The 26,209-nt window shown below is 41.0% G+C and overlaps 1 protein-coding gene and 1 long non-coding RNA gene across 7 annotated transcripts in view; one reads left to right on the top strand and one right to left on the bottom strand.

Moving 5' to 3' along the window:
• The window catches only part of LOC142104006 (uncharacterized), a 246,263-nt gene that overhangs the window by 71,855 nt on the left and 148,199 nt on the right, over nucleotides 1-26,209 (bottom strand). The window contains exon 1 of one of the 3 annotated variants that reach the window (XR_012679488.1): nucleotides 23,691-23,803. The exons of the other annotated variants lie outside the window; for them this stretch is intronic. This is a non-coding gene — a long non-coding RNA (uncharacterized LOC142104006). Of the gene's footprint in view, nucleotides 1-23,690; nucleotides 23,804-26,209 lie in introns of those variants that run through there. 3 annotated transcript variants of the gene reach the window in all.
• NELL1 (neural EGFL like 1) overlaps nucleotides 1-26,209 on the top strand; it is a 474,045-nt gene that overhangs the window by 446,104 nt on the left and 1,732 nt on the right. For all 4 annotated transcript variants that reach the window (XM_075188423.1, XM_075188424.1, XM_075188425.1 and 1 more), the window contains 3 exons: nucleotides 10,660-10,853; nucleotides 18,429-18,605; nucleotides 19,579-19,803. In XM_075188423.1, the coding sequence (XP_075044524.1) occupies nucleotides 10,660-10,853; nucleotides 18,429-18,605; nucleotides 19,579-19,803 (596 nt within the window). The remainder of the gene's footprint in view (nucleotides 1-10,659; nucleotides 10,854-18,428; nucleotides 18,606-19,578; nucleotides 19,804-26,209) is intronic.

Genomic DNA, 26,209 nt, shown 5'->3' with positions numbered 1-26,209 from the left:
ATAGCAAGGAACCTTCAATCCAAACCCTCAAAAAACAGTAATTTGTAAAAATTTTAGGTCCTCTCCTCAAGATGGAAATGCTATGGGGTATGGTGGGGGAAAGACGGGACTATTTGTAAATGTAAATTAATATATTTTAGGCATAGTGCACCTAATAACAGAAAACCACTTTATCTGGAAAAGCGTAAAGCTTGGACATTCTGGACAATAGATCCCACACTTTGAGGTTGCAGTGTAAAACTATTATTTTAAATCTCATCAAAATTATACTGGACTGTACGTTTATATAACCTGCACATGTCGTTGTTGGCATTAATAGCCTCTCTGTCTTACTGTACTTGTTGTCTGCACACAGTGGAGGCAGCCATTCTTATGGCTGAACCATTAGAGTACCTCATACCTGAGTCATGTGACTTGTTCCTAGTGAATTAATAGGCTGCATGCACATAAATATTGGTTCTACTGAACCAATTGCTGCTTCCACTTTAAATCTCTCGGGAGCACTAGTGACACCTATAGGTGATAAACAGGTACTGCATCCCATCAGAGAAAATACTTTGTGCATAATATTTACCATGTACAATTGCTTTTGTTTAAATAAAAAGGAACTGTGTTTAACATTTCATATATTTGAAATAAAAGTTTTCCAGTAACCCCTTAAGTGCTAGGACTTTTCACTGCTGTGCTGAGTCGGTAGGACTTTTTAAAATATATTTTTTTCCATTATGGACCATGTAAGTAGTCAAAGTTAAAGTACACATATTTGGTAAGCCTATAGATGTTGTGAGGTTGCATTTTTTTCCAATTTCGGCTTTCTCTCTATATTATCCATATAAAATAAAAATAGTCCAATATTGTAATAGAATAAATCAATGTTTGTCCAGAGGGGAAAAAATTGCAGTATAACGTTCCCTGGAGTAAACTGTCAACAAGAGAGTTATTTCTGGGGGTCACTGACATCTTGTATTGCAGTGAAAACTGAGCGGAGAATAAATAGTGCAATTTACAGCCATTATATATATACATTTCTAGTGGGTGATTGGAGAACACATAATTAATGAAAAACAAATTGACATTTTGATATAATAGAAATAGCTAAGGTACATTGTGATTCCAAGTGTAGAATATAAATAAATGATCAGTTACCTAGGAAATCTGTGACTGTTATATATACGTATATACATATGTGTGTATATACATTCCTTTACACAGCGATAGCTGAAGTGAGCAGTAATCATTGAAGTATTATTTATTATTAAATATCATATTACTGAAATCATGTCAAAAGTGTTACATTCATTTTAGTTAATTATTTTTAATTGGAAACTAATTGTCCATTCTTTTAAGTCATCTAAATTCTTGAACCTTTTCTTTTTTGTGACACGAACATATCTGATCTATAATTTTAAGATTTTGAGGGTATTTTTGTGGTCGCAATATGGATCGGTTGAAATGATTGTGTTGGACTATAGGATAATGGCCCCTTTCTATAGAATCCTAAGATGCAAACATACTATGCAGAAACCGATAGCAACCAATCACATTCCCTAACTTGCACCACACTCCTCAAAGCTAATATTTAATTGGCTGTTGTAAAATATGAAAGACCATTGGTTCAACTTCCATCCACAACAGTCAATGCACTCTTCTTCAAGTAGTTGTGGCTAAAGTTAGACTTATCCAGGTGTTCGTAACATGTATTAAACAGCAGTATCTATTTTGTCATCATTACTTACTTCTACAGTAACCATTGGTGTATTCCGAGATGTACCACCGGTGCCTGTCTAGCTGTTGTGGGACTACAAGTCCCAGCAGAGGCTAGAAGAACATACTGGGTGTCGCTCCACCTTAGCAATGAAGAGCTGTTGTGTATCTTAGATGTGAAGCAGGCTTTTATACCACATGTGTAAATAAAGCAGTCTAGGACTTGAGAATTGCTTAGTGACTAATGAGTTTCACTCCTACGAGAGAGGGCAAAGGTAACAAATTCTAAACGGTAATAAAATGTTATTTCTCACTCGTAGGAGTGGGATAATTTTGTGTTACAATATTATTATTATTGATTCAGAAACATTTCATATTAAGTGTAAAGTGAAAGGCGTGAGATATAATTGCAGATTGATCTAGGTTCAAACCAATCATGGAATTTACATGAATATTATTTATTGCTTCAGTGAAATGGAAATGAGGAACAGTCAACGTTTTATTTCCTTACTTTAAATAAGAAACATACAGGCCGATATGTGCCATATTTCGCGTAAATTCGCTCTGTGCATGCCCAGATCTGGACCATACAGCTGTGAACGCAGCAACATCATCTCGGAACGTAGAGGACCCTTAATACAGCCTCCGATTTCATGGGCGGAACACAGGGAAATGTATGCACGTAGTCACTGTACATTAAGGGTGTACCAAGCTCGAGTGCATACAGCAGCATCCGATTCAACTTTTGGGTATCACAAAGGGATGTGTTTTTCTGTCGTATCTAATTTTTGTTAGATTTAGAAATTAGGAACAGCCCAAATCTGCGCTCGTCATCATCATCATTTATTTATATAGCGCCACTAATTCCGCAGCGCTGTACAGAGAACTCACTCACATCAGTCCCTGCCCCATTGGAACTTACAGTCTAAATTCCCTAATATACACACACACAGACTGGGGTCAATTTGATAGCAGCCAATTAACCCACTAGTATGTTTTTAGAGTGTGGGAGAAAACCGGAGCACCCGGAGGAAACCCACGCAAGCACGGGGAGAACATACAAACTCCACACAGATAAGGCCATGGAAGGGAATCAAACTCATGACCCCACTGCTGTGAGGCAGAAGTGCTAACCACTGAGCCACTGTGCTGTCCAACCCTATAATACTGTGCACAAAGATTTGCTAATATCACAGCAACTACAGCACTCAAAAGCATTTTTCTTACCTTTTAGATATATTTTTACTAAATATGCTGCTATTTTCTCATACCCATGGCTTCAAAACATACAACGCATTTTTGTAGCTAGAACATGCATTTGTACTTAAAGTCAAGTTGGGTTTATTTTTTAGAAGCGATCTGCTCCATTTTTGCGTTCAACACCTCTACTGACCTCTGTGAGCGCAATTAGAGGTGCTCGTCAGCCATCATGTGTCAAAGACATTCATATTTGACTGGCAGTGTCACTTGTGTTTGAACTTCCGTTGTTCAAACACAGGTGGGTACCCCGACTTAGGTGTATCTGCCCGATAAGGTCCGCAGTCAATATGGTGATTGATGTGTTTAGATTCAAAGGTTCAACAGCAAAGTGTTCGTGGTAATTACATTTTGCCGATTATGCATGCTACATCGAGAAATAGACCAGAGATGGCTCATACTGCCTGAGTTAGAGAAGTCCTGCGTAATGAACATTATTTTATAAAAAAAATCACAATAAGAGAACTATAATGGATTTGTTTAGCGTTAGTAGCTCCTTAAATAATGTTCAATGTGTGTGTGTTCATGTGTGTAGATTAAATCGATGTCAATCAAGAAATATGGCTGCCCCTCCCTTCCCCCGCAAGGCTAATTTCAGTAAGTTATCATTAATGAATATCATGAGATTGTAACAATACACATCAAAGCTAGAGGAAGAAATACAAATACATGTCATTTAAAAGCAATTATACCTAAATTGAATATAATTACTTTTACAGTGGAGATATCTCAATTCTATAAATAAGTAATTTGATAATTTGCATGTATATTTCTGTGTTTAATTGTGCGGTGACTGCGAATTTATAAGAATACAGTAGGATTTTTGAGCAAAACACAACCATTTCTGGGTATTTCAATTCTCACCAACATCCCCTGAAGGAAGTATTGACAATATTAGCAAACGAATGAAAAATGAATGTATCCATTTTCCGCATTACAAGCATGAAATTTAAAGGGCAGTGAACAGTTAGGAGCAGGGCAGAGATAACAGTGGGTTGTTGGTGAAAATGATTTGTCCTATTTTTATAGATATCTCACAACACCCTGAATTCCATCAGTCACGCTGGTTTTATAAATTATGTTAAAATTGCACATTTCCCCCGATATTAACGCAAAACACACGCAATTGTATAGCCATATTTATAAAACCAGTGTGTGACTGATTAAATTGCGCGAGTTCTGGGATTTTGAGAAAAATTGTGCAAATCCGTGCAAAATTCTTTTAAAGCAACGCATTTTATACAGACAAAAGGAAAAAAACAGCTACAATTTCCTCAGCGGACATATGGAGAGCAGCGGGGCGGCTTCTATGTTACCTGGGGGGGCAGGGGTAATTTTGGCAGCAGGTTCTGAAAAATTCCAGCACAAATTTCAGCGTTCCAGATAACTCCCAACATTCCAGCCACAATCACTTGTGAGGTCACTGACCTCACACAACAACAAAAAAGAGAGAACTAAAAATAAATAATTACAAATACTACACAGATTAAAAAAACAAAAAAAAAAAATGGCCCTGCGGAATCATTGCAGCGTTTGATCTCTGCACGGGTTGTATAAATATTGCTCATTATTTGAATTGGTTAGGGAAGGCTACAATCTGTCTGTGGGAAATTTTAAAAGTTGTGAAACTCTGTATATGTATTTACGCTTGGAGTTATAAACCTCCCACAACAAGAGAAGTGATACTGAGAATTACATCTAGCGTGTAGAATAAGGGAAGTGGTACTGTGTACTTAATCCAGACACACAGAATAAGAACACACAGGGCCTGATGCGGAGATGGACGCATGTTGAGCACAAATTACACTCATAAAAGCCGCCTGTAAAAAATAGCGTATTCACAGCTAAATGTTGAGTAGGTGTCTGCAGCATACTCCAGGTTTCCGTCAAGCATACATGGACCCAGATAAGTACGCCCATAACATCCTATACTATATGGATGATCAATGCAGAACGCAGCTTCAGAGGTGAACCCACAATCAGCCAATCAGAAGCAGCTAGCTAGTGTTGGTGGCTGTCATGATCATCATTGGCCTGTATTTGCACCTGCCGTCTCGCAGCTGCTAAATTGCAGATAAATTGTGGCAAGCCTATATGCGCCTCCGCGCTGGTCTGCCTCAGCCATATTTGCCTGATTATGCCGTTACGGTACATGACCTACGTTCCCTTCCCCTGCCCCATATCCAGTTGTAAAGAAGAGCAAGTGTCTGATGTGCGGAATTATGCAGGTGCACGTTTGTGTGTGTGTGCTTTCTTTGTTTGCATGCACAGTGAAAAAATATTCATAATTTACGGTACGCAAATCAGGACACGTACAAATTTATGGAAGGTACCAATGGTCCAAATCAACTGCTCCTGTATTATACTGCTCCTGTATTCTATGCAGGTATTTAAGCTTTGTGTACTCCTGAATTCAGCAAGACACAGATCTCAGTATACGTGTGCTTTTGAAATCAGAGGCAGGTCTACTGTGCTCCACTACACGGATGCTGCAGGATGCGTTCAGTACCCATGTGGATTAGAAATTCGCAAAAGAACGCACAGGAAAATAAAAATAAAAAAACTTGAATGTCACCTGTTAACATAGACATTAATGATAAAACAGTAGAAAGAAAGAAAAACATTTCTCCATGAAATACATTTATTAGGATACTGTTAATGTCTACTGAACTTAAAATAAATGTTTACAGTTGCTCGTGATTGTAAATATACATCCATAGTGATCAGGACTTAGACTAGCCCTGTAACTGGAGATACGGCAGAAAAACAAGTAACTATCAGACAACCACAGCTTGATTCGGACGTGGCTGTGTAGGCTTGAGTTTGGCACGCCCTTACTGTAAATACGTTATGGCAAAATGCCCCTTCTCTGCCCCGTTCCCTCCCAGAAATCGTAGGTTGTAGTAAGTGTCCTTTGCGTACGAAGACCGAGCGGACAGAGCTGCGTTCACGGACGTAACTCCCGGTTCTGGGCATTTGCAGAGTGATTTTCCATATGATACGTTCAGGAATCGTCATATACATGCCTTAATGACTCAGGTCCCCAGTCTGCGGGGATCCGTACGTAATGCTGTAAGATACATTTTTTGATAACATCCCTGAAGTATCCAGGCCACTGATGGATGTAAAATGCTACAAATGATCGGTGAGAATCTTAGGTTACAATCATCTCTCCCCAACCACAGTAATTCTAAGTACAATTGCAAACGAAATTGTCATCACTCAACTTAAATATATGTTCTTTTCACTAAGAATACGACAGAATAAAACGTAATGTACGGAGGGCCGTAGCAAAGAGCTCGCACAGCTCCCAGCTGAAACGTCTATTGTGAATACTAAAGAATAATTGAGTCAACGAGTGAGAAGTGCTTCTAATCAGATATGATGGCGATTCTTAGACTCTGAAATGTTCCGTGCGCCGGAAAAACAAGTAGCAGATTATATCTAATCTACATCATTATCATCGTGTGTTAGATTCAGACATTGAAAAGACCTCATTTGCCGGCTCTTGGCTGGTGATTGGTGAATATTGTTCAGCAACTGACTTAGAGATACTGTTACAGAACACGGCGCCAGTCAAGGATCCTTACTTTTATCGCGTTATTACAGGTTTGCCGGCATGGACTGCTGGAAAAGTATATCACTTGCTGCGTGTAAGGCAATTGTGGATAAGTAACACATTTCTCTAGAATGTCACTTAAAGGCCCAGACGTTCCGATTATATACACCCTGAACTGCAACAGAACATAGATATCGATACATACAGTACATACTGAGAATTACATCCAGTATAAAAGTGATACTGTGCAGTTACTCTAGAAAGAACAGGTGGGTGTGGCTTCATTATGTCATTGCATAGAGTGGGTGGGGCAAGGAATATAATGATGCTGTTTGCGATATCACGTTCCTACACACTACATATTTTGCACCAGACTCGCTCCACACGGGGTCAGATGAATGAAAAGTATGCAAAGCACAATTAATGGATGAAATTACCATGACTGTGTCCCAGCTTCGGCAACATCTGTGTGGAGGTAACTGTCAATCAAACCTGCTGCTGCATAGAGGAAAACTGCAAATGATTGACAGTTACCTCTGCTCAAACACAGATTATACAGCATGCCACAAGTGGAGGGGTCTCCCTTCTATGGTGAAAACCAGCTCTGGGCACTGGTCCGGCACCTCTCTTCTCTCAGGTCATGATTCAAATAGGAAATAAATTATTATTTTCTCTTGTCTACTTGCTTGATCCATAGTAGTCAAATAGAGAAAAATCCACATAAAAAAGACACAGCTAAAAAGATAAAGTGCTCAGCCGTCATGAGACAATGCTTGTGATTGGCTGGCAGTGAAGTAAGACTTTACTTAATTGTAGCTTTGCATATTTTGTGATATATATCCCACTTGCCTAATCTCCCGGACTATCCGGGAGACTCCCAAATCTTGGGGCTTACTGCTTATTTGCCCCCACTGCGCAATGCCGATTCACCATGCCCCCTCCTGAACCCCCGGGTTCGCCCTTGAAGTCGTAGGCAGTTGTGTCATTTGAGTTCAGACATAGGCTATGTGCGACTGTGTTCGGTTGCCGTAAGGTCAGTTTCTTAAACCAATTTCACGCAAGACAAGGCACGCAAAGGAACTTGCGTCCGAACATCAATCGGTCATAATATATGTACCAACATGGATTCCAACCAGAGCACTATCTGTGTGGAATGTGACATTTGAGAAAAAAATGACCCTAGCTTGTGTGTTTGTTTATTTGGGAATTTAGACTTAATTCGTGGTCTCCAGAGGGACAAAGACTGTTGTGAATGATTCTGTATTCTCTGCGCAATATGGTGCTATACAAATTAGTGATAATTATAGATATATATACACACACACACCAAGGAACGGTGGATTGAAAGCAGTAAATTGAGCACCTTTCACCTTTAGCTTGCATGAAACTATTAGATACATTATAATAGGATAATTAAACAGAAGATGCTGCGAGGAACGAGCGTGCTGCCAGTGGCTTGGAGAGTATCCCCGCTGTGCCAGACCTCGTCTCTCCACTGCGCAGAGCGCCGACAATCTGGTAATGGGTTACCTTTTTTTTCCACTTTGCCTCCCCTGAGAAATGTATAATAGATTAAGTTGGCTTTTGTTCAGTGCAAACAAGTCCGTGTTACCGGCAATATGAGTAATGTCAGCATCCGTAATTGGCAACATCTGGCTTTCCATAAATCTGCTAAATTGCGTGGAAGGCGAATTAGATTTTTTTTTTCCTGTCGTCAGTAAAGCAATTACACAAAGTCTGCCCGTTGTCGGCCTTGGAGTTTATCTGTAAAATCCTCTCTGCTTTGGACGGTGTGGCCAATGCCGCTCCTTGCTCCGTAATCCGGTTTTCTAAGACATGTTTACATCTTATCTTCCAATTATACACAAACACTGACTGCACCGAGACACGTTTATTCATTTCAGGTTCGACATTGAAGTGAAAAATCAATTTTTAAAATATTTGCCAATTAAGCCATCTATGGTCTAATTTAACACACCTCGAGATCACCATTGTAGAGAGGAATTGGAGATGAGGTACTTCTATGATCCAATTATGCGGTAATGCTCGTCCATTCCCTAATCTTTACTACAGAATTGATTTTCTCTTTTTGACGAATGTTATCTGTAAAATTGGTTTCATAGAGTGAATTTGTTTCTCTTTACCAGAACATTTCAGATTCAGGTATTTTTAGGTTATTTGCATTTCATGTAGAATTGGAAACATTTTGCGCCCCAAACGTTTGCATGAAAATTCTGTCACAAATACTGGGGTCTTACGTGTCTAGTTTGAGTTGTAGGTATCAAGATACGTCCAATTCAAAACCCAGCGTTGTGGCTACATCAGGCGTAGAACTGCGTATACTCACGCCTAACGACAGGTTCGACTTGACAGTGTTAGTTATAAATGTGAACGTTGTATCACCCCTATCCACACACAATATGATGTAAAGTGATATATACACGAGAGAATAGCGTCTCCACATTTATTAATAAACGTGAAAGTCACATCTTTTATGAGGAATTTGTTCATATTTTGATCAAAACTTTTAAGCCTGCATCCTATCATCAAGGGCACCTCATTGTATATAGGTCCAAATTGTTTTATTTGGAAAACAACTTGAGATTTAAAGGGTGCATGAATATTACAGAAAACAGATTTCGTTTCCCTACATCCACACGTTTTAAACTTCTAAATCAGGACACACCAGTGCCGCTTTCAAAGGGAGGTGCGTGGCTTGATCATGTTAGGGGTGTGCCCAAATTCCAATGGATGTGACCAAGCCCATGGGGGTGGGCGTGTGAAGGACTTCTGAGTTGCTAAGCCACCTAACGTCTTTCTGCCATGTTCCCCAATTACTGCTTGAGGGAGGTGGCTCTTTCTACAGTGCTTTCGCTAGACCCCCAACATTTCCTGAGTTCAGCCAGTTGAGAACACCAGAGAATCCTTTATTTCAAACTGGGATGCTCCTGGTAGATCTGCCCAGTGGCCATGGTCATTTGCACTAACAAAATCTACAGCTGTAAATTCTCCTACATGCAGAGTATTCTCCAATCTCGCAGAGTCTGGTTTGCTGGGAATATTTGTAAAGTGTAATTGCTACATGAACATACATCTAGGTGAGATGATGATGTGCCGAGAGACATTGTTCTGAACAATCTAAGTAAATGTAAAAAAAAAAAAAAAAGCTTATGGTAAATACAGATTTCTCATCCCAAGCTGCCAGCAATGTGTGTACTCCATTACTGTGAGTGCTGTGGTGAAACTATCGTGTTCTGATTGTCGCTGATTCACTGTGAAACATGTAGAACATTCTGTAACTGAAATAAGACAAGACAGACCCCGGAATCTTAGATAACCGCTGCTCCGTCTGCTATTATACACAACTCACATCACATTTTCTCAAATAATAGTACAGATTATATTTAGAAAAGTCTACCTATAAAAATAGGGATTAATGTTCCCTACTGTACTTGTCACATGACTGAGTAAGAATAAGTGTTGTGGATATATCAGAGGGGCATGTATGCGAGAGGCATGAGATCTGGTCCCAGTGTGGTTGATACACACAATAATGTACCATATGGACATATTTATTTAGAGGGCACCTTCCATACTGCAATTGTATCAAGCTTGCCGGATCCTATAATCCACTGTTAACTTTATAATTTTACCAGACAGTCTGGTCCTGATCACAAGTTCTAGCTATATATTCTGTATTACTGGGTAGGCCAGGAAGGGATGGTAGACGTGAGGACATCCAGGCCTACCTCATAATAGTCCATATTTGTAAACCAAACATTTTATGACATCCAATCGGCTCAAACTACACTCGGAAATCAGGAGAGTTCTACCTCGGTTAGGACAGTTGATGAGAATGTGTTGGCCAATCCTTGGAACACCGTCTAGAGATTAACGCTAGACGAACCTACAAACGTAACAATATTATTAATTAGTAGTGAGGCCAGTTCTATCTCTGAATGTACTCCTAAATGTTCTAGTTCTCTTCCTTCTTTAAAATATGCATCCTGATCTTACACCTTTCGTGTTTATTGCCATCTTGTCGACTCCATAAATGATTGTAATCAGAATGTCTAAACAAAGATGGTTTTGCCAGTACTGTGTACAGATGTGTAATTCTGCCGCATGTTGTCTTGTAGACATTGATGAATGCGCTTTAAGGACACACACGTGTTGGAACGACTCGGCTTGCGTGAACTTAGAAGGTGGCTTTGACTGTCTCTGCACATCGGGACCTTCGTGCACTGGAGACTGCCCACATGAAGGGGGACTGAAACGTAACGGCCAAGTCTGGACTCTGAAAGAAGACCGATGTTCCGTATGTTCCTGCAAGGTAAGACTGATGGCGCCTTCGGTGAAACCGTCCCAGTGACGAGTAAAAGAAAAGCGTTTAGAGTGGGAGGGAAGTCAGATGAAGAAGATCCAAGACAGGCATGTCCAACCTGCGGCCCTCCAGGTGTTGTGAAACTACAAACCCCAGCATGCTTTGCTGGTAGACAACCAGTTGATAGCTGGAAGGGCATGCTGGGACTTGTAGTTTCAAAACATCTGGAGGGCCGCAGGTTGGACAGGCCTGATCTAAGAGGTGAGGTCTGCTGAAACAGAGGGGTACAATTACAGAATTATTTTGCCAAGTGAACCAAAACATCTGTTTGTAAATATATTACACCAGGTAAAAGTTTGTGAAATAGAAACGTTTATCTACGAAATGCTGTTGTGCATTTTCTCTTTTATTTTATATATATTGTCCTGTCTATATTATAGCGGTAAGAGGTGAAATCTTTGGCCTTGAGGAAAAATGTTAAGATAGAAAAAGAAATAGTCATTTTCTTGTATCTAGACCTCAATTGCTGGGCAGAAATTATAAATCATTCTATAAACGTCTGATTAGCTCGAGGATTATAAGCTGCGTTTATTAAAGTTGTGTGTGAGGGAAATCTTTGCAAATAGGGGCACTCGCTATAACGGAGGGTGTGCAAGAAATGTATTTCCTACTTCCCCTATGAGTGCGCAGAGGGAGGGGCTTAGAGTGGAAGGGCTGGGGATTATCAGCAGTACCCCTGGCACAACCTTTATGACCATTAAATATTGCTTATAACAAGAGATCCATAAAATCTTAAGTACTGTAGAGGTGTTATTTAGTCCCAGTGTAGAGTTTAGCTGGTCTACAGAGCCATTGTTTTTGTCTCTGTCACGTAATTACTTTCCCACTAACCAAATCCCTCCTGTCAGTCTTATTCATGTGTGATAATCATCTCTCAATACCCCATCTTGGGGTGCGGTCTAGCAACAGAGGGAGCCAGTTGGTCATTATTTTGGGGACGGTTGGTGAGGAGCCTGAAACCAGGGGCCAGAGGCCTACGTAAATACGTAGCAGTCCATTGTTTTGCTTACAGCCTGCACAGTGATATAGCATAAAATTATATATAGTGAAATAATCAGTACATTGATACATGTCTTAAAAATGTTTCCCCACCAACAAATAATATTTCAATGGAAAAAACCTAAAATTAATATTAGGGAGAATTTACTTCGTTACAAGTGCATTTACCCAAGAAATAATCTATTACTTTGTGTGCATATTATCTGTAGTGTGATAGATCTACAGTTTCACATCACTTTACACTCGTTTCATTCCTCTTATCTATACTAAGACACATTGTCCCCTCGTCTACACACTCCTTGATGGAGGTTCCTGCAGAATTTTTTTGCTTTCTACCCAAAGAATGTAATATGATCTGAACACTTCTGTACAATGACCCAAGTAGTGCTGAAAAATATTAATCACAATAATCTTTGTTATGTATTTAATTTCATAACATTATATATAAAAGTGCTTTTTTTGTACCAAAAATCACAAGATTGATGCCCATTAAACACCAGTAAACGCTCCCATATTACACCCAAGCCCACTCTCCCCCTATTGTGGGGGGCAGGAGTTGAGAGTATGTACCAAGCTGACCAGGTAAGGCCCAGCCCGCTTGCTGTCTATACCAGAAGATAGTAGCGGGTATTACCACAGTAACACAACCTCTGGCGGAGTCCAGGAAAGTAATCGCTACGGACAAAACTTTATTTTTGATGAAATAATTCTTTAAATTTTAACTTTGTTTCGGAATGACTCATGATAACTTTGTAGCTGTGTGCTGCTGTTCTGGCTGTAATGAGGATATATATAATCGTTCTGAGAGTTAAATGGGATATGCAAATGCTGAACACATTTCTGTACAACACCTGCAGAGTCATTTACTTCCGATTAGTTTGGGGGGGCTGGGTTTTGTGAGGAGCAATCTCCAACCTGGAAACATTTGCATTGGACACTTTTTATAGATTAGAGTTTAATGTTTGACTTTTATCGATTTTTTTAAATAAAAGAAAGAATGAAATAAAACAGCTGCGGGAATGACACCATCAATGAAGAAATTGAAAACTAGAAATTAAACTCAATGTGCAACTTTGTAACATTCAATTGTAATCGGAACAATATTCATTTTAAGGTACATTTACCTGTATGTATTTTTATACAACTTTTTTTTTGGCAAAGAGTACATGAAATATTAAACTTTGTTATTGCACAAATTTAAATCAGCAATGTACGAATCACCACAGGAAATTAACCCAATTAAGCGTCGCGAGGTGCTGCTGCCAGCTAATACGGTTCAGAAATCTCCGCCCATTTCCCCTCGCAACTCTAAGGGACGCGAGGGAAAATGAGCGGATATTTTACTAAAATCGCAGATGCGCTATGGCGCCACAGGCTGTTCCGGAGACACATTGCGTCACCTCGCACCAAATTGAATCTGCCCCTTAGTATGTGCTTTTCTCATTTTGTCGTTTTTACCTCCTTGTACCTGTACAGTGAGGGACCCTTCTCAAAGTCAATACCCTTCATTCTGCACCAGAGAGACCAGAAAACAAAGGTGGTCCTCCATGCAGGATGACTGAATATACATAGCTGGATGGTGGCAGTGTGTATTGTCGAGTCCAATCCGTCCCTATCCTCTGGAACCACCATTTTGTCGAAGTCCTTACACTGGAAAATCCCAGCTAATCTACTGTCGTTGCAGGGATTCTCCGGTATAATCATTTCTGCAACCAACATCCCTCCTGCTTACTGTCATCCCTCCTCCTGTGGGGTGACAGTAAACAGGATGCCCCAATGTTGATGCTCTCGTATCAAAAATGAAGCAACATCATTTCTCCAAAACCTGACGTTTTGAAGTTGAAGCTTTCAAAGAAATTTTGAATAGATTCAAAAAACATTTTGAATTCCAATAATTAATAATATATGATTTCCTTCCTTTCAAATCAAGGGGGTAACGTCGGCGTATCTAAATATATTTGGGGGTAAAATTTAAAAAAGTTCCCTGACCCCAGGGACTAAAGAAACAGTGGTCACATCATGGAGAATCATGCAAGGCTACCATGGCTTTACCAAACAATAACTTTTGATCAAAACACATCTCAGACAAGGGAGTTCTCTTGTTGTATGCAAAATATCTCAACAAAACATATCCACTTTTAAAACAGACAATGGACAGTAAACGTGTCTATAAAACATCACTGAGAAATTATCTCGATGACGTGAAATTAACTTTTTGTGAGGGTGGGATTAGCCTTTGACCTATGACACCATACACCCATAGCAACGATCCGCTTTATGATTTCACAGGGAGAAGGGGCCCGAACTGCCAGCGTTCAGAGGAAGCAGCAGGGTTAATACTGATTGAGTGTTTAGCAGTTGGGAATCAATGAGCTACTAATTTGTAATCACCCTTACAATTTATTGCTGTGACTATTCAATGCTCAGCTAGTAATTTCGCTTCATTTATAAATTATAAAACAGCTTTTTATGTCCCACGTAACTCAGACATAACAGGACAGTGACAAAGCGAAGCCCCAATCACTTGTTACCACCCAAGTACAATGCAGTCATTGAATGTAATGATGTTTTATTCCCGTGTAAGCCTGGCGTCTAGCAGCTTTGCAACAGCCTTTCTGTGGCTTTTCGAGAACAAAGTGTAGAGTGTTATTATTGTGCTGGTTATTAGCCCATGAAAAGAGGACTTTGCACCTGTCGTGCCGGCAGACGAGTATCACCTCCGCAATCATTATAGCTGTGAATATTGGAGATACTAATTGAGGATGGGACGGGTAATGACTGTGGGGAATATTGCTTTAACTGTGACCTCGCCCAACCCGGCCATCTGCAGGAAGACGGCGCCATATGCCGCGCACATCGGGAGGACAATCTGCGTGAGGGACACTTCACAGGATGTGTCTACAATACAATATATAGAATATAATGCAGATATTCTGCAAGCATCATCAAGGGAGCTGAAATACCAACTTATGGGGTAGATTTATAAAAAACCTTCTAAAAAGGAAAAGTGGCTGTGTTGCCCATAGCATCCAATCAGATTCTAGATCTCATTTTCTAGGATGTATTAGATACATGAAAGGTAGAATTTGATTGGTTGCTATAGGTGCCCCTTAATCTGGAACTGCTGCAAGATAACATTAATGAAAGCTGATTTACAAGGCTCTCTTCATCCTAGGAGAATTATTGCATTGTCCCATTAACCTTCATTCAGTGGGGGCAGACATTTATTTTTTCATAGTGGTCTACACTTCTAGAATGTCCGGGAGACTGCTGGATCAGTTCTCCCGGAAAACGGCTTACCTGCCTGTAACGTGGGCGGGGACTCACCATGAGGATGCCAATCTCATCATCAAAGCCCCACCCACCTTGGTGAACACTGAACGGGCAGGTTCAGGATGGCGTAATGATGGAGGTCATCAAGTTATGCCCACCCTTTCTTTTATACCTGTCCTCTGAAGAGTAGGACTGGTATAATTACGGAGGCTTCTTATTGGAGTACCTTAGAAAGAGATGCCAGTAAGGTGCTATGGACAGGAACAGACTCCCTTTAGAAATGGAGTCGTGTAGGGTGGTCAGAAGGCACGGGGTCAAAATTTATTTATTTTCTGATTAATTTTTTTTGGTGTTTTTCCGTAAAATATAGAATTCTATCTGTCAATAAGTTGAGACGGTGTCAGTGGCGGGTGAACAATCACTGTAATTATAGAAGTGACTTCCTCTTTTCCAAGTTCTTTTATTAACATCATAAAATGATGACAATCTTCTGCAATATTTAACTATAAAGAAGATGATTACATATTTATCCACCTAACGTGGGTGCATGAACGATATTCCTTTAAAATGCAGCCAAATTGGATTTATTTTTTTCCTCAAAAAAATTACAGTGCAGCCAGACTGAGCGGTCTGCTTGGATGTAAGGTCTGTATTTCCCAGGTCTATGCGGCTGGGCTACTGACAGGAGCATAATCCGCTAGAACTACAGTTATAGCCTTGGACAGTGCAGCGTTCTGTAGATCTCTAGAAACATTATCGGCTGTAATGTTATATTGTAACACCTGAAACTTTGTATTGAAAAAAAAAACAAAACTGCAACATAGCCCCCAACATTCCAAATGTTGAAACTGCGGCACTGTGAGAAGGTGATGGAACAATGTCGGGCAAATGTGGCAGTGTGCACGCACTCACCACCAGCAGCGTAGGCAGATATCTGTACAGTCTACAGAGTCACCATCTTTTCAGCAGATGGTTATGACAGATGAAGATCACAGATCTGACGGTAAATCGTGTAGGTGTGTACACATGAATCTGCCTGATCATCGGGACTTTCAGTCGTTGGTGAAGACGTTACAGAAATTGCGACTGATGTAAGATTACATAGGTGTGTACCCAAATTGAGGGACAGTTAAAGTTGGCTCATACCAGCTCTTGGATATAGGATATTATCACTTGTTGATGAATATGGAATGTAAAGTTTAGAACTACCTGCCACAGGCTAGCTGTGCATGCTGGGAAATGTAGTTCCTCCACAGCTAGAAAGCTACAATGTGATATAATACAATGGAACCATTAAACTTGTGTAATCCAAGTAAAATGTGAGGCTAAATAACAGGCAAAATGGATTTGTGTGATACAAACATCCTTCATCTTGGAAACTGGGGCATGGAAAGAAATATTGAAGCAGACTTTTGCTGTTCTGCCGCCCTGTGACAGCCGTCTCTAACATTTTAATGAAGTGTTCCTTTATAAATTGATACGGCCACCTGCGCAGGGCGACTTTACAGAAAATTATTTTCTACAGTCTTATTCCGGAGACAGTATGAGGCTAAGTATGACTGTGACAGGTCTGAGAAGCAGGCAGCTACTTAAAGATTTCATTCACATAATTGATGAGATGTGAAATTGGTTCACTTTCTATTTGCCCCGCAGCTTACTGCACGTACACTTCCCGAACCCCCACACCCCCCCTCCGATGGAGAGGAATTTCAGCTAGGGGAAACTTTCAAAGTGTTGACTGAGAATAATATCATTGATTGAATTGTGAGCGGATTATCAGAGTTTTGTTAAAAATACCGTGCTCACAGGGAGGAAGAGATCTGTGAATCGTAAATCATAAAAGTCTTCTGTTCCGGCAGTCTCCTAAAATTGGCATTCTAAGAAGGAAAAGCTTCTTTGTATTCATTTATGAGGGTCCGGAATAGGCAGTCAGAATATAGTTATCTAGGTTTGTAATCTGTTTGTTACAGGAATGGTCTAGTATGACATATTGGGCAACCTGAGGCCCTACAGGCGTTGTGAAACTACAAGCCCCAGCATGCTTTGCCAGGTGATAGATGGAAGAGTAGGCTGGGACTTGTAGTTTCACAACACCTGGAATAATAAGGGTGCAGGACTTTATAACCCCCAAATGATTCGTTATCCAGTGACATCTCCATCTTAACAGCTATTTCCACACCCATTATGTGCCATAATCATTTTGGCGATTACTGATCGTATACATTTGATTTATCTTTCAGTGATTATCAAGAATAATTCCCCCCAAAACTAAATGATTATGCAAACAAAATATCTTCACTCACACGCTCTCTCTCTGATTGGGTCCCGCAATACCTATAATGGTCCTGCAAAAAGGGTTTTCCGCTAAGACTGGCTCTTTTTAAACTGTTAGCGGGGGTTGACAATGTCATGAACTCTTCATAATGGGAAGCTGATGGGGGAGGGGCCTTGACAACCTCACGAGGAGTTTTGAAAAAAGCCTGCCTGCGGAGGAGAATCTCCTGCTTGAGACCATTAATTATCGTAATACCCACCTGATCGGGGGACGTAACTGAGATTTTCTTGTGTAATTATCTTAAGAAAGTTTCAAGATTATATCGCTAAATGGAAATAAAGATAAATATGAAGAATCTAAATGTATTTCTTTTTTAAACATGGGCCATTGGCAGACTGGGGATCGGGGGGAATAATTTCAATTGGAATTTGACCATTGCTCAACTTTAGAAAATCGCTACATCATCACAGCCTCTGTTATGTAATTATTTTCCCTTTATATAGAGAATACTTTGTTAGACACAAGAATGTAGCTTAGAAAGGGGCTCACTGACCTATGCTAAAATATACTTATCCGTGCTGTGGTGTTATCAAAATCCTGCCGGTCCCCCAGAGGCTTCAGCAGTTGGGCATAGATGCTCCTTGACCATGAACTTCAGATACTGAGTGTTAGAAACTCTATATTACACTAGAACTTGCTGAATTCAACCCAAAACTAAATGCTATATTTTGGGTGGAGTTCGTATTGAAACTTACAATCAAACTTTAGTGCCTGAAGTAGGATTTAAGTATGTCTTGTGTAAGGTCCGAAAAATGTAGGGTCTTCAGCATACGTCTCTGTGTCATTGTTATACAGTGAGCGCACATAACCACCGAGCCAGTTCTCCTATTGCGGGAAGGGATTAATAATCGCCTTCCGTAACGTAATACTGAACTTTTTGCTCTCTGATTTCAGCATCGTTTCTTTTGCTTCCACAGGATGGGAAAATATTTTGTCGGAGGACAGCCTGTGACTGCCAAAACCCGAGCGTCGATCTCTTCTGCTGCCCCGAGTGCGACACCAGAGTGACCAGCCAGTGCCTGGATCGAAACGGCCGTAAGCTCTACCACAGCGGAGACAAATGGATCTACCGCTGCCAGCAGTGCCGCTGTCTGGTAAGACACCATTAGAAGGACTTTATGCTGTTAGGTCGTGGTTTAACCGTACCGATACGCGTTCATGTCAACAATAGGTTTGTGCAAGCAGCCACCTGGTGGAGCGCGACATCACTTTGTAGCTGATGGCAGTCACCAGCTCCTGATGAATTGATATCTTCAATATTGGTTCATCTCTGTCTCTAGGCGACAGATATACTTTTAGGGCCTCATTCATCTTCGGACATAAATTGACCACAACTTGTGTTCTAATATACACACATAACTTGTACGCACATACACCCATATTCAAATACAAGCGGATCTCAGGATATATCTCAATTTGAACCTGGGTATAAGAACGCTCTGGTTAAATGTTACTTGTTGAATGTAGACAGACAGAACATAGTGCAGGATACCTACATGCATATGTGTGATATAAAGTCCCGTCAGAACGCATGCAAAAAATAATAATATTCTATAAAATAAATGAACAACTCTTAATACTGTAATCACTAATAAAACTGTTCTTAATGCATACTGTACAGAATTGGGGGATGGGGGATGTCCCCCATCCTCAGAAAATCACATCTTTTTGGCACTGCCCCTGTAACATAATGACTCGAACGCGTCATTTTACTGCGGGGGGCCAATTGGCGCGATACTCAGGTAATCGCGGCATTTTGGATATAAATCTGCCCACATCACTAGGAAGTGGGCAGATGCGGGAGGCTGCCATACGCTCCCAGGAGTCCGGGAGACCCACCCGGAATACGGGAGTCTCCCGGACATTTCGAGAGAGTTGTCAAGTATGTTTAAGCCATTCATCAAAACTCCTCTTGTTCTTAACAGGAAGTCTTATGTGCGTAAGAGAAAGGTTCCCCCTCAACAAATGCTGGTCCGCTCATATATCTAGTGACACTCGTCTACTTAAGTTGGCTGTTTTATCGAGATCAGAAAACGTTTAACGTGATTCACATTTGTATCTGTACAGGCCGGGGAGGTGGACTGCTGGCCCCTGGACTGTCCGTCTCTAAGCTGCGAGTACACAGCAATCTCGGAGGGAGACTGCTGCCCGCACTGCGTGGACGACCCCTGTTTAGCAGACAACATCCCTTACGACATCAGAAAAACCTGTCAGGACACTCACGGAATCACGCGGCTTGCCGGCTCCGTATGGACGATGCCAGGATCTCCGTGTACAACCTGCAAATGCAAGGTACGAACCACATCCGGAGATTAAGAACGTTCAGTGTGGTTATTGCCGTGTGCAATGTTGCAAAAATTCAGGCTACACTCGCTAAGATATGTCACAATACTGAGGCACCTACAGGGTATCTACCCGCGGCACGCGGGCAGGAGTTAACCAGCAACAACTCAGCAGTTACCAGGATGCATTCCAGTCCCATTTTCCACCCCAATACTGTAGACATGGGTGCATATTTTCACACACAGGCAAATATCTTAAATAATAACAAAACTTTTACCAAATTGGCTATATCTCTCTTAAGACAATATAACTAGGAGCTGGAGAATGCCACAGGCAGTTAGCGATAAAACATGTAACCCAGGGTGGTTGAGGCTCTTTCACGGCATTTGTACACCAGTGAATCCACTTTAACAATACATCATTAAAGAAGCGCCACACAATGACATTTAAGAACCAGAGGGAAATTGCCGCCGAAAAAAAGGGGTCCCAAGCAGACATAACCTTTATTACATATGCCTGGTACTGTGCTCTCGTCACAGACTAGATACTTGCATTGCTCATGTATGCCTCCTAGTGTCTGTATGTTGTAATGCCCCAAGGTTTCTGTTAGAGTGACCAGATAGAGGCAATCTGCACTGTGATTGGTTCACAGTGCTGGCTGCTTACCTATTGGCTGCTCTAACAGCAGCCAGTACCCAATCATCAGCTCCTCCTCTCCCATAGGGAACAGGAAACACGGATAACCATGGACGGAGCACCACGGTTACTACAATAACACCAGCATCTCTGATTGGCTGCCATCCCAGATACTTTGGTCTGATTTGTTGCCAGCTTTATTTTCTAACTATCTGCAAAGAGACATGAAATAAATGCACAAACTATTTAATTTCCCCCTTAAAAGTAGGGCAAATTCTAATTTTACATGACATTTGTTAGCGTGCCTCAGTGACGGCATTAGTTCCTAGTGAATATTGTGAGCTGTACGTTGCTTCAGTTCACAAGATGGCTGCCTCCACTGGGAGTAGATGTCAGGGGCACTTTAAGCACATAAAGTCTCACGGTAATGCAGCATGACTTGATAGGGGAAAGTAAACAAGAGTTGTCACAGCGGTGGCAGCCTGTACGCCGTTCACTTTATCAGGACACCCAGGGGGAGAGAACAAGCAGCTCTTGAAACTTTACGCAGATCTGTTTTTGTGTGATACGTTTAATTTATTTCCTTTACTAGAATCTCGACGCTATAAAAATTGATTGGGTGACAACCAGCTGGGAACCCCTTGGTTAGAGCATGTAAATGACTGTTGGTTTCAGCTTTAAAGGAACAGACTGCTTTGCTCAATAATCTCAGCGCTTCGTCCCCAAACGGCTACAGATGAAACATTGACAGAATTGCTTTATTCTTTGCAGTGAAAATAAAGATTTGAGGATTTAAAAACAGATTGCCTGCAGTCACAGCGACTTATTTGTAGCTGAAGGCAGCGCATTGTATTTACAGACTGAATTATAGTCCTAGCTCTTTTCTATTTCGCATAAACAAGGCAGTCAGTTAACTCCCCATTTCCTACCCATGGGTAGGCCAGTTTTGAGGTTCTGGGGTTGCATTGATTTCATTAGTCATCTTATGTAGTATCCTGTATCTTCAACTAGAGGACATAAGACAGAAAGAGCAACGTCCCCAGTTCATGAAGGGTATTGATGGGCAAACTCTTCTTCTTCGAGGGTCAGATTGGAGCCCCTCCAACGTTTAAGGGGGCTGCACTCCCTACTCCTCCCCCCATTCCGTTATGCAGCATGGCCCTCCTGCGTTGCGTCACGAGATCATGAGTCGTCTGCTCCTCGGTCATCATTTAACAACGCAAAGATATAAAGTTGGGAGCAGCCGGTTGGGTGAAGGCTCCTCAGGGTGCAACACTGACACTGATGTAGGGAATCAGAGACAATATACTGTACTGAATTCTGCAAATTCTCATCCAATGGACCCCACATGAATGGTCGGGCTATTAACTTAACGTCCGTTAAATGATAGTTTTAAGAAGGATAAAATTAGGGCAGGATGCATGAAGGATTGGTTGCTAGTAGGGAAACCGCCCTCCAGATTTAGGTAGGTGCTTGGCTTAGCTTTGATCTCCCTAGTGGCCGCCGCTACCGCCCACCCCCCCCCCCCCCCCGTCATTATTTAGCCCACTTTATCATCATCATACAAAGGCAATGGGGAAGCCATCATATCATGTACTGAAGGGAGAAAATGAGTTTTCACGGCACTTTAGTGAACCTTCACCTTACTACTGCACGTAAATAGTAAATAATGAAAGTGAGGATTATAACTACAATGCGAACACTGGGCACAGATGCACCACTTGTCCAGTATATAATAATTCTTTATTTATACAGTGTCTTTATCACAATAGGACTCAAAGCACTTTACGTTGTTGCAGAGGGCGATGCAGCCAACTTGGGAGCTCTCAGCTGCAAATCTATCACTCACGCCAGTCCCTGCCCCATTGGAGCTCACAGTCTAAATTCCCTCCCACCGAAACACGTGACAATTAGGGTCCATTTTTGGTGGAAGTCAACTAACTTACAAGTATGGTTTTGGACTGTGTGGGAGGAAACCGGTGCACCCAGAGGAACATACAAACTCCACAAAGATAGATGTCGTGATGGTGGGAATCAAACCCATGACCCCAGCAATGACAGGCAGCAATGCTAACCACTGTGCTGCCCTACACACCTATGTCATCCATCTACAGTACAGTCTGATAACCAGCACATGGAGCCCACTAGATACATTACCATACCCTATGTGATGACCTCATGCCCACCAGTGTTCTGCTCCTCCTCTCGTAAGATCAGTGCTAATAAAAGGCAACCTGCTCTCTCATTGGTTGCATTCTCTACATAATTAATTCTGATTGGCTGGAATGCGCTATGGGAAGAGCAAATGTAACTTTGTAACCAGTAACGGTGTAGAGGTGGCTTCTTGCTACCTTGTAGTGTGAGAGCTCCCTCACACTAGGATACAATGTTTGGCACCGGGTTAGTTGGCAGATCTGAGTTAACCACTTCATGGACAGCGGAGTAAAATTATCCAAACACTTATAGGGTTAACTCCCTGGTTATTATGCACTGTAATAAACAGTCAGATGTTACATAGCTTTGATCGGTTTTGGGCAAGAGAAGAATGAAAGATGAAATCTGATGTAGAACCTGGTTAATAACGGGGAACTATCAAACACAGATTTATTACAGCACAATGACTCATGTTTTTCTATAACAAACACAAAAGCAAACAACCAGCAAATTGTTTTTCTCCTGCATCCATCTCTGCCTAACTAACCAGAACCAGACTTTCATTTCTAACCAATATTGAATACAGAAGTGGATGGATAATGTCCACACGGACGTTACGGACCCCAAGACTCCAAATAAAATCCATGGAAAATGCAAATATTTGGTGTATATAGTAGGTCTGATTGATTAATAATTACAATATGAACATAATGTGCATTTATTCTTTGTTTTATAAAAAACTGCACACATCGGGTGTACGCACGCCCGTATTCAACAAGGAGCGGATCGGAAGATACGTCTGGTGCTGAATACGGGTCTAGGTCCGCTCTGCTCTAACAGACAATACACTGCAGGATACGTTCAATACATATATGGAATATAAAGTAACAAACAATTAATTTCACCTGTTAATAATATAGTCATTTTTTTTCCAATAAATACATTTATTAGGATGTTGTTAATGTTTGCTGGACAAGAAATACATTTTTACCTTTGTTCCTGATACAAACACATGTTCTAGCTGTATACACAGCCGTCATCACTAGTAATCAGCACTTACACCCGACCTGTAGCTGGTGCAAGTGATACGGCTGAAAATCACGAACCTTAAAGATGCCCAAAGCTTGAATCAGACGCTTCTGCGTGCGCTCCAGCTTGGCACGTCCTTACTGTACACTGACTACCAGCATACGCCCAGTCACCTCTCTGTTTTCCCCCTTAAATCGTAGGCTGTAGTAAGGGTACTTTGCGCTTGAAGATGAATTGGACGTTTCTGCGTTATATAGCTTATGGTCAGGTTCCGGCCATGCGCATAGTAATTGTGCTCAAACAAAGAAACGTATTTCCATCTCCGCTCCTCAATGAACCAGGCCCAGTGTGTGTAACATACCACAAAATCCACTGGAAGTCTGAACTCCGCATTAATCTACAGGACAAACTGAACAGTGCCGACTATCACTGAATATTGTATTAGCGTTTGTGAGCGAGTCAGAATTCTGCAGCCTCGGCTCTTTACTCCACACAGTCAGAAGTTCATTTCTATTTGATTATTTCTTGCACAGAGAGAATTCTGCAATTTCTGCTTTTTAATGAAAGCGGTTTTCAGAGAGCTCTGCAGCCCTGTTATATAAAATGCTGTATGATGTGTGTTCCCAGGAATTATACTGTGTACTGTGAGAGATCAGCTCATTCCCCTTGGGTGTCTGTAGTTAGCCTCCCTCCTGCTCTCCATTTATGTCCGCAGAGAGCCTGGCTTTCATGTCTCACATTTCAGCATTGCAGTTTTTTTCTTACTTTGGACAGACGAGGATTCGGCAGAAGTGAAAATGAATTTGATTGTGATAATTTCTCATTAGCTTTCAATATCAGATCTAAAAGTGTATTTATAACAGACGTTGGCAGCCTCAGCCTGCTCAGCTTAGGTGGAACTACAAATCCCAGCATTGCCTGCCAATTTGCCCATCTCAGATTTATAGCATGTCTACAGTGATTAAATGCTTTCTAAATATGCTGATGTTTGCAGATGTAAAATATCTACTTATGTGATCAATTCCATTCCCTCCTGTATATTACATCGCTGAAAATTATTATTAGCCAACACCAGAGGTGCAGCTTGATTTATTTTTACATGATAGCAAAACATTTGTTATCATGTTACTGAATGTTTATTTTATACTACAATAGTAGTTTACAGATTACTGTAGTTTACTTAACTCTTTAGACTGCTGTCCTATTCCAAGTAACTATACCCCCTCAATAATCCTGATTATCACTGATCACAAATGTGTGGGCACTTTGGCCCCGATTTATTGATTGCCGATAACAAAGGTTTGATAAAGACCTGTTTTTTTGCTGGAGATTGAGCTTTTCAATGTTTAATAAATTGGCCCATTAGTCTTATTTTTTTATCACTTTCAAATTTTGGGAGAGGATGATCCCTTGTCATATACATGACGCCGCCAAACTCTTATCCATTCACTGATCATTACCCGCCTTGACTACTGCAACCTTCTCCTTACTGGCCTCCCCCGCTCCATTCTCTCTCCCCTTTGATTTATACTTAATGCTGCAGCTAGACTTTTTTTTGTCTTGAACCACACTCCTTACAGATGCAGGTAATATAGCCCAAATGGAAGGTATTTCATCTGACTCATTGTTTGGGATAACCCTGGCTACATAAAAAATAAGGATCATGTTGCTGAGAGCAGAGATTGGCCTATGGCGGTGTCTTGATATTTGGCAGTAACTATCATGGAACCAATCTCACCTCTCTCCGGTGAAGTGCAGGGCTGATGTGGGGATCGCTGCTTGGTACTCAATTAGTGTACCGAGCGCATATTCTATCTGTCCCGTTCATAGAGGAAAGGGGGGGTTACAGAGGCTCTTATTAACCTATACTAAACCAAAGACGAACTGTCGCAGAGCTGACAATCCCTCCCTCATTTCTAACTCCAGCGGAAGCCGCAAGGTGATCTCCCCATATCTTTATTGTAAAGTCTAGTAGCTTTGCCTAAATCTTGACCCGTTTTATTCATAATCACATCCACTTTAGCGCCTCTGGCAGTTATATTTGCAATATCTGTTTTTTACTGACAACAAACGGCTGCTGGTGGTGCGGTCAAAGGTGGAAAAATGTACAGATGGGCTGTAGGTCTTGTGCTGTTTTACAAGTAAATAAATGTTTACACACGGACCTCAGAGTGTGGTAAACCTCACCCCGTATGTGCGTTACACAGTGGTACATAAAACAAGCCTCATAATGAAGTATTGACCATACTTAACTCATGACATATAGATATTGAACACCTTCAAGCAGGATTTATTTAATGGTGCAAAGTTCCTATACCTGTTAACTCAGGCAGAAAGGGAAACAATTATAATACAGGAGTGTGAAAGTGATCTTTATCTCTGGTGAAATAAATATAACATATTTCACTACGGGTTTCATTGCAGGATGTTTCTTCTGTTCCAGAGAATGATACCATGTGCCACATATTGATTCATTCCTTCTCTTCCTCCCTAGTAGAGGCAGAGTCAGAGATTATACTGCCCACAAGTGATACTAGATATCACTGTATAATAGTATAATCACCACCTCTGTTCTCGCCCCGCGCCTTAATATAAC

The sequence above is a fragment of the Mixophyes fleayi genome, chromosome 10 (genome assembly GCF_038048845.1).
Source record: "Mixophyes fleayi isolate aMixFle1 chromosome 10, aMixFle1.hap1, whole genome shotgun sequence".
NCBI classification, from domain to species: domain Eukaryota; kingdom Metazoa; phylum Chordata; class Amphibia; order Anura; family Limnodynastidae; genus Mixophyes; species Mixophyes fleayi.
This window is presented reverse-complemented; position numbering and strand designations above follow the sequence as displayed.